General features: G+C 38.8%; 1 protein-coding gene across 1 annotated transcript; it reads left to right on the forward strand.

Moving 5' to 3' along the window:
• The first annotated feature begins 365 nt into the window (after positions 1-365).
• Positions 366-11,063, forward strand: lrit3b (leucine-rich repeat, immunoglobulin-like and transmembrane domains 3b). Its single transcript, XM_062439818.1, has 8 exons — positions 366-562; positions 4,281-4,655; positions 4,792-4,877; positions 5,549-5,842; positions 5,940-5,999; positions 8,294-8,606; positions 10,710-10,905; positions 11,046-11,063. Exons 1-8 carry the CDS (start codon positions 366-368, stop codon positions 11,061-11,063), a joined length of 1,539 nt encoding a protein of 512 aa, XP_062295802.1.
• The last annotated feature ends 2,792 nt before the right edge of the window (positions 11,064-13,855 follow it).

Genomic DNA, 13,855 nt, shown 5'->3' on the forward strand with positions numbered 1-13,855 from the left:
CACATACACTCACAGTGCTGACAGTACAATTGAGGAGTGATGAGATTAAGCGTGTGGGACAGTTGATTTGCACATTGTACTAGCAAAGATGTAACAGACTGTGACTGAGTGATGTAATATAAACATGACTCATAACCGCTAGGACCGCTCCTATGCACTGCCTTCATCACCTGATGATCTGAGGTCCAGACTCAGTGAAGCCTTGGCTAAGGTGGAGAGTCTGGAAAGAGAGAGGAGGAATGCAATGGATAGAGAAAGGAGGGCAAAGAATGCTGTGTGTGGTCCTCTGGAGGATCTAAGAGTGAAGAAACTCACAAATGAAGAGCTGAAAGAGAGGCTCGATTTATACTCGGGTACAGCACAGGATGGCAGCACAGGATGAGACCGTGTCCCTGTCTGCAGAAGAAACTGAAGAGCTTTCATCCCCTTTTGCCAACATTCCTGCGATTGTGTGTGACCATAGCTATCTACCAAATCGAGGGCTGATGATTCCTTCTGAGGGTACAGTGAAGGTGGTCAGATCAGCTGAGCCTTTTATTGGCCGGTCAGATGTCCTGGATCAGTGAGTTTGTCCGGGCTGAGATTGGTTCAGAGGATGTGTTTTTTCTCAGGAAACACAGTTTGGAATTGACAACCACTTGTTGTGTCTGAGACTGAGACTGCACCACATTGTCTAACTGAACACTCTTATCCATATTCACATATAGTATCTACAAAAAACATGCCTCATTAGCAGTATTGGTGCAGAAATAGTGTGTTCATGATGTTGGGCATTGTTTATTTATAATAACATTACAATGCACTTCATGTTGCTTTCATAAATAGTTAAAAACACATGCTATTTACATTATTTACAGCAGTGGTACTCAAACCTTTTATATTGTGTACCACATGAGAAAATACTGCGTTCTCTAAGTACCATTATTATGACCAATGTTAAAATCAAAGCACATTCATCTACGTAGGCATAACACATTTACCCACAGGTCCAAATTCATCCAAATTTGAATTAACTCAAGTCATTTCAATCTTCACTTCAAAGTATACTTTCATTAACTGAAAAGTGAAGATAGAAATATTTAATTAGTATCCTTAAGTGTACTTACAGTATAGTTGCAGTACAAAGTAAAAGTTAGATGTGAACTATTTTTGTACTTAAAGTCTACTACTCCTATATTTACAGTATAGTATACTTCAAAGGTTTCTATTATGTGCTGAAAAGTGGGCCAATTTAGTCCATATAGGTATATCACTATTACACTGATATTAGTTTACTTACTTTATAAAGTAAACTTGGGAATTATACTTCAATTGTCCATAACTTGATGAAATTAACTTAAAGTATGCTTTTTTGTTAAGGGTTATTTAGATAATATTACATGTGTTCACTCAATCCATTTATTTCATTTTAAAAGAAATATTTCTGACAGTAACACTAGAGCAAAGTGGTGTACCACTGGTGCTATCTGTACCACAGTTTAAGAATGATGGATTACAGTATTGACAGTGACACATGTTGTGTATGTCTCTTTATGTCTGCTTCACAGAGACAAATAAAGTAATCCTCTTTCTTTCTACTGCAAGTTAACTTTTTTTTTTTTTTTTAGTACACAATAAAACAAGGGTCTATAATATTATGTCATGGAGTATATCATTTCACTGCCAAAAGAAAATGAAGCAGATCATTGCCAATTTCAGTGTCTCATTTTGATTTGCAGACTTGGTTCATTTTTTTGTCTCAATGGTAAATTAATATAAATCACTGAATATAAAACGATTCATTAAAATCTGTTAAATGTAAATGTTAGTGCCTTTTATTCAGAAAACCCACAGATGTCACATCTACATGTCAGGATCTGGTTATTATAGACACACATTCAATATTTAACTGTCATTTATCATCACAGTAATGTTACATACATTCGTAGCTATAAACACTCAAAACATGAACAAAACATGTATTTTGGTTTGATGCCTACCTGTATCCTAAACATATAAGAAGTAGTTAACATTTATAATTATTATGAGTGATGTAGTATGCAGTATTACAGTTAAAGTACTGCAATATTATGAGTGATGTAGTATGCAGTATTACAGTAAAAGTACTGCAATATTATGAGTGATGTAGTATGCAGTATTACAGTAAAAGTACTGCAGTATTATGAGTGATGTAGTATGCAGTATTACAGTAAAAGTACTGCAGTATTATGAGCGATGTAGTATGCAGTATTACAGTAAAAGTACTGCAGTATTATGAGTGATGTAGTATGCAGTATTACAGTAAAAGTACTGCAGTATTATGAGTGATGTAGTATGCAGTATTACAGTAAAAGTACTGCAGTATTATAGTGATGTAGTATGCAGTATTACAGTAAAAGTACTGCAGTATTATGAGTGATGTAGTATGCAGTATTACAGTAAAAGTACTGCAGTATTATAGTGATGTAGTATGCAGTATTACAGTAAAAGTACATAAGTATTATGAGTGATGTAGTATGCAGTATTACAGTAAAAGTACATAAGTATTATGAGTGATGTAGTATGCAGTATTACAGTAAAAGTACATAAGTATTACAGTAAAAGTACTGCAGTATTATGAGTGATGTAGTATGCAGTATTACGGTAAAAGTACATAAGTATTACAGTAAAAGTACTGCAGTATTATGAGCGATGTAGTATGCAGTATTACAGTAAAAGTACTGCAGTATTATGAGCGATGTAGTATGCAGTATTACAGTAAAAGTACATAAGTATTATGAGTGATGTAGTATGCAGTATTACAGTAAAAGTACATAAGTATTACAGTAAAAGTACTGCAGTATTATGAGTGATGTAGTATGCAGTATTACAGTAAAAGTACTGCAGTATTATGAGTGATGTAGTATGCAGTAATACAGTAATAGTTATGGGCATTGATCCATTGGATGTTTACATTTTGCAAAACAGGACCAAATTTTCTACCTTTCTATTTTTTTCTTCAGTACTGAAAACTACTACTACCTTTATATGTTAATAATAACATAGTTAACAGTCCTATTTTAGGATTATACATTGATATTTCAAACTGTTGTGCTATGAAAATGCTGTTTATGAAACACTACAGAGTGGAGTGATGTGGTCAAATTGTGCTCAAGGCCCAAAAAGGCTTGGCCTGGCCCTGATGTTGTGATTTGTTCTTCTGACAGTGAGGCATGGGATTACATGCCGCTTGTAAGCAGTGTAATCCCAGCTAATCTGGGATTCAGATTCATTCTGCACTGTGGACACAGCCTCACACTGAACAGGACCAGAAATATGGAGATACTAAGGGTCTGTGTGAGTACGGGACTGGTCTGAAGGATGTATCTTCTGCTCCTTCTTCACATCTTGCAGTCCTCTCTGTGGGCGGTCCACTCCTGTCCAGCTTTATGTGCCTGTGCCTATGGGAACAATGGAATAGCAGAACCCAGGTTGAGTGAGACTGACTTCATACACTTTGGCTCCCCCTCTTTCTCTCAGTCTCTCTCTCTCTGTCTGTCTCTCTCTCTCTCTCACTCTCTCTCTCTCTCTCTCTCTCTCTCTCTCTCTCTCTCTCTCTCTCTCTCTCTCTCTCTCTCTCTCTCTCTCTCTCTCTCTCAGTCTCTCTCTCTCTCTGTCTCTCTCTCTCTCTCTCTCTCTGTTTGTCTATCTCTCTCTCTCTCTCTCTCTCTCTCTCTCTCTCTCTCTCTCTCTCTCCCTGTGTGTGTGTGTGTGTGTGTGTGTGCAAGCAATTCATTTTTATGCTTGAACAAAACTCATATTTTAAGAATGATCAAATCATATAAGCAACACAACACAGTAGTGCTAATGCAATGGATGTTGTAATCAAATCTAAATATATTCTGTCAGTAGAAAAGCACATGTTGTAAATTAAAGGTGTAATAGACACACTATATACTGTGGAGGAGGAGATGTAAGAATCTAGAATCAGTAACATTCTATGAATGATTGCACATTTTAGTTTACATATTGTAGAGAATCTTCCTCTGTGTAGCTTACAGGGGTGCTGTCAAAAAAAAAGAGAAATCATCTTTAGTAAAATGTATTTGATGTGTACTTTGATTTTTGGTTTGGTTCATGTCCTATCTGCTAACATGAATGGGGCAGGATTTATGACCTATATCGCAGCCAGCCACAAGGGGGTGATCCAGATGATTTGGCTTCACTTTTGGAGATCTGTCATGACTTCCATCTTTATAAACAGTCAGTGGTATTTATCTGTCCAGACTTTAGCCCTTACAGGTTTGTGTTTAACATGTCAGGTTGGTGCAGTGCAGTGATCCTGGAATCTCAGCTGTTCCCATTAATGTCCCAGCTGACACGGTCAAGCTTCGTCTGGAGAAGACCCTGATCTCCAGGGTGCCCCGAGCAGCCTTCTACAACCTGTCAGAGCTGCGCTTCTTGTGGCTGACCTACAACTCCATTACATCCATCCACCCCAGCAGCTTTGTGAACCTGAAGGCCCTGCGAGAGCTGCGTCTGGATGGAAACCTCCTGACGGCCTTCCCCTGGGAGGGGCTGAGAGACATGCCCCGCCTGCAGACTCTGGGCCTCCACAACAACCGTTTGTCCAGCCTTCCTGCTCACGCTGCACTATTTCTCCCCAATATCACCTACCTGGACCTATCCAGCAACAGGTGTGTCCATCTGCTGAAGAACCGTGTAACCTCAGTGCTATTCAACACACATGTTCAGCCTATCTCCTTTCCTCTTTTAATGTCTCCTCACCACCCCTCTCTTCTTGTCTCCCCTCCCCCTCTCTCCTCTCTTCAGACTGACTATACTACCTGCTGAGCTGTTGGACCTTTGGTTTCCTTTCCCAAGTCAACAGGGAGGACCAGTACGAAGAAGAATTTTGGGTACAGTGTGTTTTTGGATAAAAAGAGACATTTCATGTTACTCCTAAAAATCTCTCTCTACTAATCATATACATATTCATCATTTTCATTAGATCATGAATGTTTAGATAGCATTCATGATGTTAAGGAGTTGTCACACAATTAGCTGGTTTATAGTAATGTTTATAATTTTACAGCATATACAGATCACTAAATGAAACTTGTGAGTCTGACTGTCTGGGAGGTATTAACACAACTTCCTTTCCTCCATTTCAATGTCATTTCATTTTGAGGAAAAAAAAAAGAATGACCTCACACAACAGAGTTACCTCTGTGTTGCATTCTTTCCTCACTCCTCTGGATTGTTCTGAAATGAAATGCAGAATAAGTTCAATCATTTACAGTTTTTGAAATGACAACGTTAGGTGTATATACAGTATTTGTCATCACCTGTGTGGAGAAGGTGCTGTCAGCAGTGTTAAATGGGACTTTCATATGAGAAAAACACTCACATAACTTCTGTTTGAAAGCAGACATAAGAACATTTTAAGGAGTGGGACTTTCATATTTTCCTTTAAGCTCTCATATATCCATATTGGTGTTAAATACTCAGTGATCAACAGACATTACTCACTGTTACCATCACTGTTATTTTACACTGTGAAAATAGACCTATTTTCCTGGTTACCCAGGTCTCCATGACAACCCCTGGTTGTGTGACTGCCAGATCTCCATGCTGGTGTCACTCTCCATGTTCTTGGGGAGTCCTGTGGTTCTCATGGACGAGCTGGTGATGTGCAGCAGGTCTCTGGGTCATTCAGGGATGCTGCTGACCGAGGCCCAGCTGTCCCGTTGTATGAGGCCGTCTGTCCAGCCTGCAGCCACCAGAGTCATCTCTCCACTGGGCAGCAACGTCATCCTCCGCTGTGACGCCACTGGTTACCCAACACCAACTCTGACCTGGATCAAAACCTCAGCCAGTGCTGGTGAGGATTCCAGGGTCCCTCTCAGGTAATTAATTGACGTTACGAACATTTTGAGTCTCAGTTGAGTCATATTGTTGTGATCTGGTCCTTTGTACAGATTGCTGCCAACAGAACATCATTGACAACACTGAACAGCTACCCAGGAATTTGGAAAGTTGTAAGTTGTACTTCTTTGTCTTATTTATATATTACAGAAAGTGTATGACCAACCCATGACCAAAGTAGTCATACATTCTGTCATTGTTTTATGTACGGATGGAGTTATAGTGAAAATAAATGAATCCCCTTTTTGCCGGGGACTCCCTGAAACACCCCCACAGACCCCCCTATTTTGAGAACCACTGTTTTAAGCAGAACAGTACAGTCAGTCAGTCAACGTAATGTGCCAAGAGAAAACAAAACGAGTACAAAAGACAAGGTAAGAGTCAGTCAGTGCAAAAAACATTGTAAACGATTAACTGCATCAATAAGCATTGACTATTGAGGTATCGTGGTTGTGGCAAAGTATGTGTGTGTATTAGGAATGGGGTAAGTGGGTAGTGTAGGGGTTGGGGTAGGGGTGGGTAATATTGGGGAGCAGTGGCAGTCCTGATGTTCTGCTACCTTCTGATGAAGGATGAACTATCCATGAGAGGGTTGGGAGGAGTCAAGCAAGCAGAATGGTGGTGCTGTATTTGTTGAAGATGTCCATAATTGATGGGAGAGAGCCCCCTATTATCTTCTTGGCTGTCGTCAGCAGTGTTGGGGCACGTTATTTTAAAAAGTAACTAATTACATTACAAAATTACTTCCATTAAAAAGTAACTAGTTACATTACAGCATTACCCTCTGAGAACAGTAAGTGGTTAGAGTACTTTAGTGTTACTTTGTGATTCCTCATGTAGTTTTAGTCCAGACCTCCTTTAAATATAATGACTGTACCATCATCACACAGCCAAGTCTGGATCATCATCTGTAAATCTTTACACTAATAGCAGGAATGACACACACAATGTTCCATTTTACAGTCTTTATTGTACATAAGAAAACTGTAAAAGTGTCTAGGCTTAAACTACACATAGGCTTTTCAAATCACATACCTGAATACAAGTTATAAACTACATACAGGCTTTTCAAACACATCCCTACATCATTTGCAAGAGGGCAACAGGCTCTTGTGACCCAGGCACAACTTGCATTTTACTGAAATGTTCTTGCTCTTATTTCTTCCCACAAATTCAGAATAGTGTGAATATTTCCACAAAGTAAACGCTGTCCCTTCTGCCATCTTGCCTGCCAAGCTGCCGTACACGTGCACAGTGATATAACCGTGGCACGTAGACAGGTGCCTGCCCCAAAACGGTGCAAATTAATTGTGGATTTCATTTTCTTGTGGTAAAAAGGTAGCTACAGGAATAGTTGGTTAATAAATAATAACAGATTACCTTTTTGAAAATGTAACTAAACAACTAAGTACATAAATTGCGGACCTAACGCGTTAGGTTACTCGTTACATCAAAAAAGTCAACCAAGTACTCTAAAGCGTTACTTAGTAATGCGTTACCCCCAACACTGGTCGTCAGTATCCACTGCATGGACCTAAAGTCAGTGACGCAACTGCAGAGGATGCAGCATATAATGTCCTTTCTATCCAGACGGGATAACTCTGATGACATACATGATACCATGAAGGTTATTTTTATTGACTTCAGGAGACACAGCATTTTCACAGGCTGAGTAGCACGAACTATGAAAAGTAAACTGAACTTGTGAACAAGTGTCACTACTCAATCATTTTTGCGAGGAAAGGGGGTCCTAACAGCCGACCATGTAGTTGTCTGATTTTATTGCTTATTTATAAATATCTGACGGTGTTGACAAAAAATTGGGACACATTTTTGGCAACCACAAAATTTAAGTAAATATTGTTGAAAATTAACTGATTTTAGTTTTTAATGCTTTTTTCAATTAGCTATTTCATCTGATATACAGTACCACTTATAAGTTTGGACACACTTTCCCATTCACATCAATGAGAAAGTGTGTCCAAACTTTTGACTGGTACTGTATATATTTTACATTTAAAATATTTTTTTCACAGTTTCATATTAAATTGAAGTGATAAGATCTTGTCTGAGGACACATGCTTCTGTGGGTACTGGCTTTGCATATAATCAAATCATTTATAAAATTAAAAACAAACATGAAAAAAGTTACATTTGTGCAAAACATCCTCAGATGATCAACCCTGATGATTTTAAATAAGAAAATATGATTAATTTTCAAAGAAATTGGCACTATTCTTAGTGGGACATGTTTTTGCCAAAGTCTCAAGAATCAGTGAGTTGTAAGTTACAAATGCTTGTGTGCCCAGGTGCCTGTGGTGATTTTATTGCAGGTCACTGTGCTGGAACACATGAGGGGAAACACTGTGTGTTCAGAGCTGACATTGTGCAACGTCTTCTGTTCTAGTCATGCAGGAATCTCCTCGAGTCGGAGTTCGCTGGTCAGTAATCAGCCTGAACGGGTTATCCTACAAGGACGCTGGTGAATATCGCTGCCAGGCACGCAACATGGCAGGAATAGCTGAAGCTCCAATTAAGCTGAAAGTGGTGGGAATCACAAGAATATCCCGACTCCCAAAGAAGAAGTCCAAAAAGACTTCACCCAAGTCATCATCAAAATACAGCAAGCCAAATCAGACTCTAGCTGCCACCCCCACCCTCTCAATAAAGGAGAGCCAGATACTCCAAAACAACACTCAGACAGTTTTCCCCATTGACAAGTACACTAAAAGAAGCAAAATGAACCAGACAGATCAAAACACATCAAGACTCACCTGAGTAGTCAGAAATGATGATGTCAGAAACCCAGTGAAGCTGGTCAGTGTCAGTGACTTCAACAAGGAAAAATGACTGTTCTAGTTTGAATCTTTGTTGGGTTCATTCTGCACCTCAAAATAACACAGTATGTTGACGAGACATTCACCTTGTTTGTAAAAATAAAAATGTGTGACACATAGAAAAGTGGATGTGTCATGTGTCTGTGGTGTGACCTGAAAGTTCTCTAAAAGGGTTTTTTGGAAACTTGGGGTTGACAACCGGAGTCACAAATCCAGCCTGAAGCACAATTTCATAATGTTTCACATGTTTAGTACTTAGTTATACATGTGAGCTGCAAATGTTTTCTTCTATTTGAGGGGAGAACGTGGTTGGTAGTTACACTTTTTACTTTTCTGTGAATTCCTCATAAACTGTGTCCTGTATAGATTCCCTTTAAATGTGTAATTGAAGCCTAAAGTGTCAGATAGGAATGTACAAGTCTTCAGATGATTCTGTTGAAAAGATATGGACCGTCAAATATGTCTTGTACACTTGTGACAACCATATCCATCATGGAGTTGGTAGTCACATACTATGGGGTTGGTTGTCCCTGTGTTATTTTAATGGGGGGGGGGGGAATCAAAAATGTAGGCAATTGTAGAAATGAATTTAAATTGTTTACTTTCAGTGAAATACAACAACCTAACCTAACCTAACCTAACCTGACCTAACCTAACCTAACCTAACCTAACCTCACCTAACCTAACCTAACCTAACCTCACCTAACCTAACCTGACCTAACCTAACCTCACCTCACCTCACCTCACCTAACCTAACCTGACCTGACCTAACCTAACCTAACCTAACCTAACCTCACCTAACCTAACCTAACCTAACCTAACCTAACCTAACCTGACCTAACCTAACCTAACCTAACCTAACCTAACCTAACCTAACCTAATCTAACCTGACCTGACCTAACCTAACCTAACCTAACCTAACCTAACCTAACCTAACCTAACCTAACCTAACCTAACCTAACCTAACACTCTTGTATCAAGAGAACATAAACAGGAAAAAATGATCTTTTATCCATAACAATATAGTGCAGTTTACCCTATCTGACTGCCCTGAGCTTTACATCTGTAGGAGTCTGGCTCTTGTTTGTTCCTCCTTACAAACTTCCTGCTCATTTTACTCTCTAAAAAGAAAGAAAGGACAAGATATATCACACCATGTATATATACCAACATGACAATCAACCCTGAAGAGAATGTGACAAAGATCCCCAACTGGGATTTTTTGCTGCCAGCAAAGCTAACAACCACATGTTGTAGCGTAGTTAACCCTTACATACTGTTCGGGTCAAATTTGACCCATTTTGACATTTTAAAGGCCGTCAAAACATCCCAAATGTCTTTTACTCTGAAATTTGATTTCCTAAAGTGGCCGAAAATGAACAAATATGAAAACATTTTAAAATATTATACTTCTGGGTCAAATTTGACCCGTATCTATTGCCATGTGTTTTAGTGAAATGAATAGTTCATAGTTTTAATAAGATAGTAGTTATGAGGATTTCTTTTTATGATGTAGCAGTGACGACTGATGGCTCTAATGGTTATACAATAAACCCCACACTTCCATAAAGTTCTGCTCATTTTCACTTTGCATAAAATACATTTACATCATTATTGCTAGATAGATAGATAGATAGATAGATAGATAGATAGATAGATAGATGGATGGATGGATGGATGGATGGATGGATGGATGGATGGATGGATGGATGGATGGATGGATGGATGGATGGATGGATGGATGGATGGATGGATGGATAGATAGATAGATAGATAGATAGATAGATAGATAGATAGATAGATAGATAGATAGATAGATAGGTAGGTAGGTAGGTAGGTAGGTAGATAGATAGATAGATAGATAGATAGGGTATAGGGATAGAACATGCTCCTCTGTCCAGTTAAAGTGCTGTGTAGTGGGTGGCGGTCACAGTCCCTTACTGACAGCAGCTTACTCAGGGTCCTCTTTTCCGCCACTGATGTCAGGGACTCCAGCTCAATGCCAACAACAGAGCCAGCCGTCCTCACCAGCGTCCCTCTTCCTAGTGCTGCCTCCCCAGCACACCACAACATACAAGAGGACACAGGCCCTGACAGACTGGTAGAACATCAGGAGGAGTTTGCTGCAGATGTTAAAGGACCACCGCCTCCTGAGGAAATAGAACCGTTTCGGCCCTTTCCTGTAGAAATATGGTCATGTTTTTGGTAAAATAGGACATGATTCAAACTCATTGTGTAAAAACCTAGAAGAGAAACATCAGAGAACTGGATATTTACATTTTCACATGACAATCACTGAACATGGTCTCACCTCAATGTCAGGTGGTTTACTCCGAATGACCTCGAAAATAACATCTCACCCAAATTCTGAAAATGTCAGTACCATCACTTTTTAACAGCACTCTCTAGAGACTGACATCTATATGACAACCAACCTCGTTCTCAGCCTCCTTCTCACTTCATTTTCTTTCAAATGTGCTCATTGCTCCACATTTAATATTGAAAGAATAAACATAAACACAATAAAAAATAACACTTTTGTGCACCAAGAGTGTGCAGAACAGAGAGGTGCAACAACAGATATACAACTCAAACAGATTATAAGAGATGAAGAGCAAAAGATGAAGACACAGCCCGTTACGATAAACACTGGAAATCCTCTTTGACAGTGTGACATGCCCAGTAGATGGCACCAGTCGATACTCTCTAGGGTTTGAAAGAACAGCCCTTCCGTCACATGAGATGATTTGCCTTTACCATCATGTGTATCAGTGGCCATCAGCTGGCTGTTGTCTAGTGGTTCTATTTTATTTACTAGTTGTACTGTTGACTAGTTTTGGCAGTTCATTAAAGCATCAAAATACAAACACCACATAACAACAACACTCCAAATGATAAAATACAATACGCACAATTTAAGAAAAGCACCGTGAGAAAAAAAAAACACTGATCAGTCTAACATCTGTATTTCGGAGACCACAAATACAGATGTTAGTCCTGCGTGTTCACAAGCTCCATGTATATATGTTTTTCACATAATGCTTGTGTTCCTCTTTTCAAGACTAAAAATACATTATGTATGAGGGAAACTAGTTCCAGCTGTTCAGGATCTGTCCTACATACCCTCATACTTACACAATGGAAAACTATGTGGTTGGAATCTTTTTTGTGGATCACACAGGCCCATCTCTCCAAAAGTGCAAAGTAGGACTGAGGTCAAATACGACTAGTGATATCACTTACACATACAGGTGCCAGTTATCCATAACACAGTAGCAGAAATAACTGGAGAAATAAAGTGTTGGGCTGCATTAAACAGAGAACTATATGTTTTCTGAAATGAACACATGACAAATGAATCAATGAATGAATAGTCTTTATTGTAATTAAACGACGTATAACACATTTTTCAAAGGCATCATTGCAGTACACTCGATAAAATAAAGTTGTAAGCTGTGAAGGAGGCCACAGCGCAGATAAAGAAACTGTTCCTCAGTCTGTTGCTGTGGGATTTTAAACATCTTGACATGGACATGAACCTAACCTGGATATGGAGGGGACAATTAGCTGAGTTCCATGGCCTCAGACTATTTACTTCTTGCTTAGCTACAAAAGTTTCCACATATTGAAGCCAGCAGAGGTCTGTCAAGAAAATCCAGAGGTGCAAACCTGTCCATCAAACTGCTAAACTTAGTGCAGAGACTGCAGTCATGGCTATCAAGAACCAGGTGGTTTGGTGCAATGTCCTCAGAACCTCATTAATCTGCTTTACACCTGGACACCTACAGGGACAATAATAAACCATTTCCCTTATTCAATTTGTAAATTTAAAGCACAGATGTAACATCACGGCCTTCCTCAGTCAGACCATTTTCAGAGAAAAGCCGGACGTCTGTCTGCTGCCGCTGAACCTCTGAGGGGAGTTCACCCTTTAAAGAAATAGATCATCAATTTTTGAAATTGCTTATTCACTTTCTTTCTGAGAGATATCAATTTCATATCAGTGTGTTAAGCAGAGAACAGGCTGGGATTAGCCTAGCTTAGCCTGGCTCTGCCTGAAGTTAAAAAATAGACCTACCAACACCTTTAAATCAATGAATCAATATATTGTATCTCATTGTTTAATCCAAATGAAAGACAGAGATGTAACAATGTCAGTGTGTGGTTGTGACATGCTGGAACTACCTCTTGATGGACAGCAGTATATCTATTCGACCGACAGTAATCAACAGACAAGAAGTTGAAGTTATGTTGTTGGATTTAGGTTGAATATTATTATTAAAGGATAGCTACGCAATTTTTGTAGTCCATCTTACAACAACAGTCAGGAGCCTAAATGAACATATAAACTTGTAATGATTCCTCCTGTTCATACTGACCATTAGAACATCTCTTCATAATGTTTACTGTAATGATTCCTCCTGTTCATACTGACCATTAGAAGATCTCTTCATAATACACTTACAATGGAAGTGATGGAGGACTAAACCCACAGTCCTCCTTCTGTGTAAACATGTATTTAAAAGTTGATCTGAAGCTAATATGAAGCTTCAGTCATCCAAATGAGTCAAATCTTCATCTTCTATGTTTCAACGTTACAGTGTTTTTAGTACCAAAGTCTTTGTGTTACTATACTTCCACCACAGCTCAACAGGGAAACACTAAGAGGGAATCTGATGCTAAAAAGACTGTAAATGTGTCAGATATCACTTGATATGACTAACTCACACTGATGAAGCTCAATAGAAGCTGATCATCTACTTTTAAATGACTGTGTGGACACACTGTGGATTTTATCCTCCATCACTTTACATTGAAAGCACATTTCAAGGAGATCTTTAAATAGTCAGTATGAACAGGAGGAATGATTCCAGAGAGGAAAACTTCTGTCACTGTTCATATGGACACCTGACTGACGGTTTAAGAATTGTCAGAATTGTATCCTTTAATATCCACATAGAACAAAGAATAGTACAAATGATTCATTATATAATACTGTTTTTCTTCTTGATGGGGCTGATAAAAGTAATCTTGCATAGTAAACACTGTCATGATCAATATTAAATATCATATCCATGATCAAAGATGTTGATAAATATGTTCCATTCTAATAAAATCTTATCAGACAGAAA

The sequence above is a fragment of the Scomber scombrus genome, chromosome 19 (assembly GCF_963691925.1).
Source record: "Scomber scombrus chromosome 19, fScoSco1.1, whole genome shotgun sequence".
Lineage (NCBI taxonomy): Eukaryota > Metazoa > Chordata > Actinopteri > Scombriformes > Scombridae > Scomber > Scomber scombrus.

Excerpts from the sequence above, each read along its gene's own strand:
- lrit3b (XM_062439818.1), top strand. The coding sequence starts at position 366 with ATGGCAGCACAGGATGAGACCGTGTCCCTGTCTGCAGAAGAAACTGAA. Across the intron at positions 5,843-5,939 it reads CAAAACCTCAGCCAGTGCTG|ATTGCTGCCAACAGAACATC; the intron begins GTGAGGATTCCA and ends TCCTTTGTACAG. Across the intron at positions 8,607-10,709 it reads ACAGTTTTCCCCATTGACAA|GGACTCCAGCTCAATGCCAA; the intron begins GTACACTAAAAG and ends CACTGATGTCAG.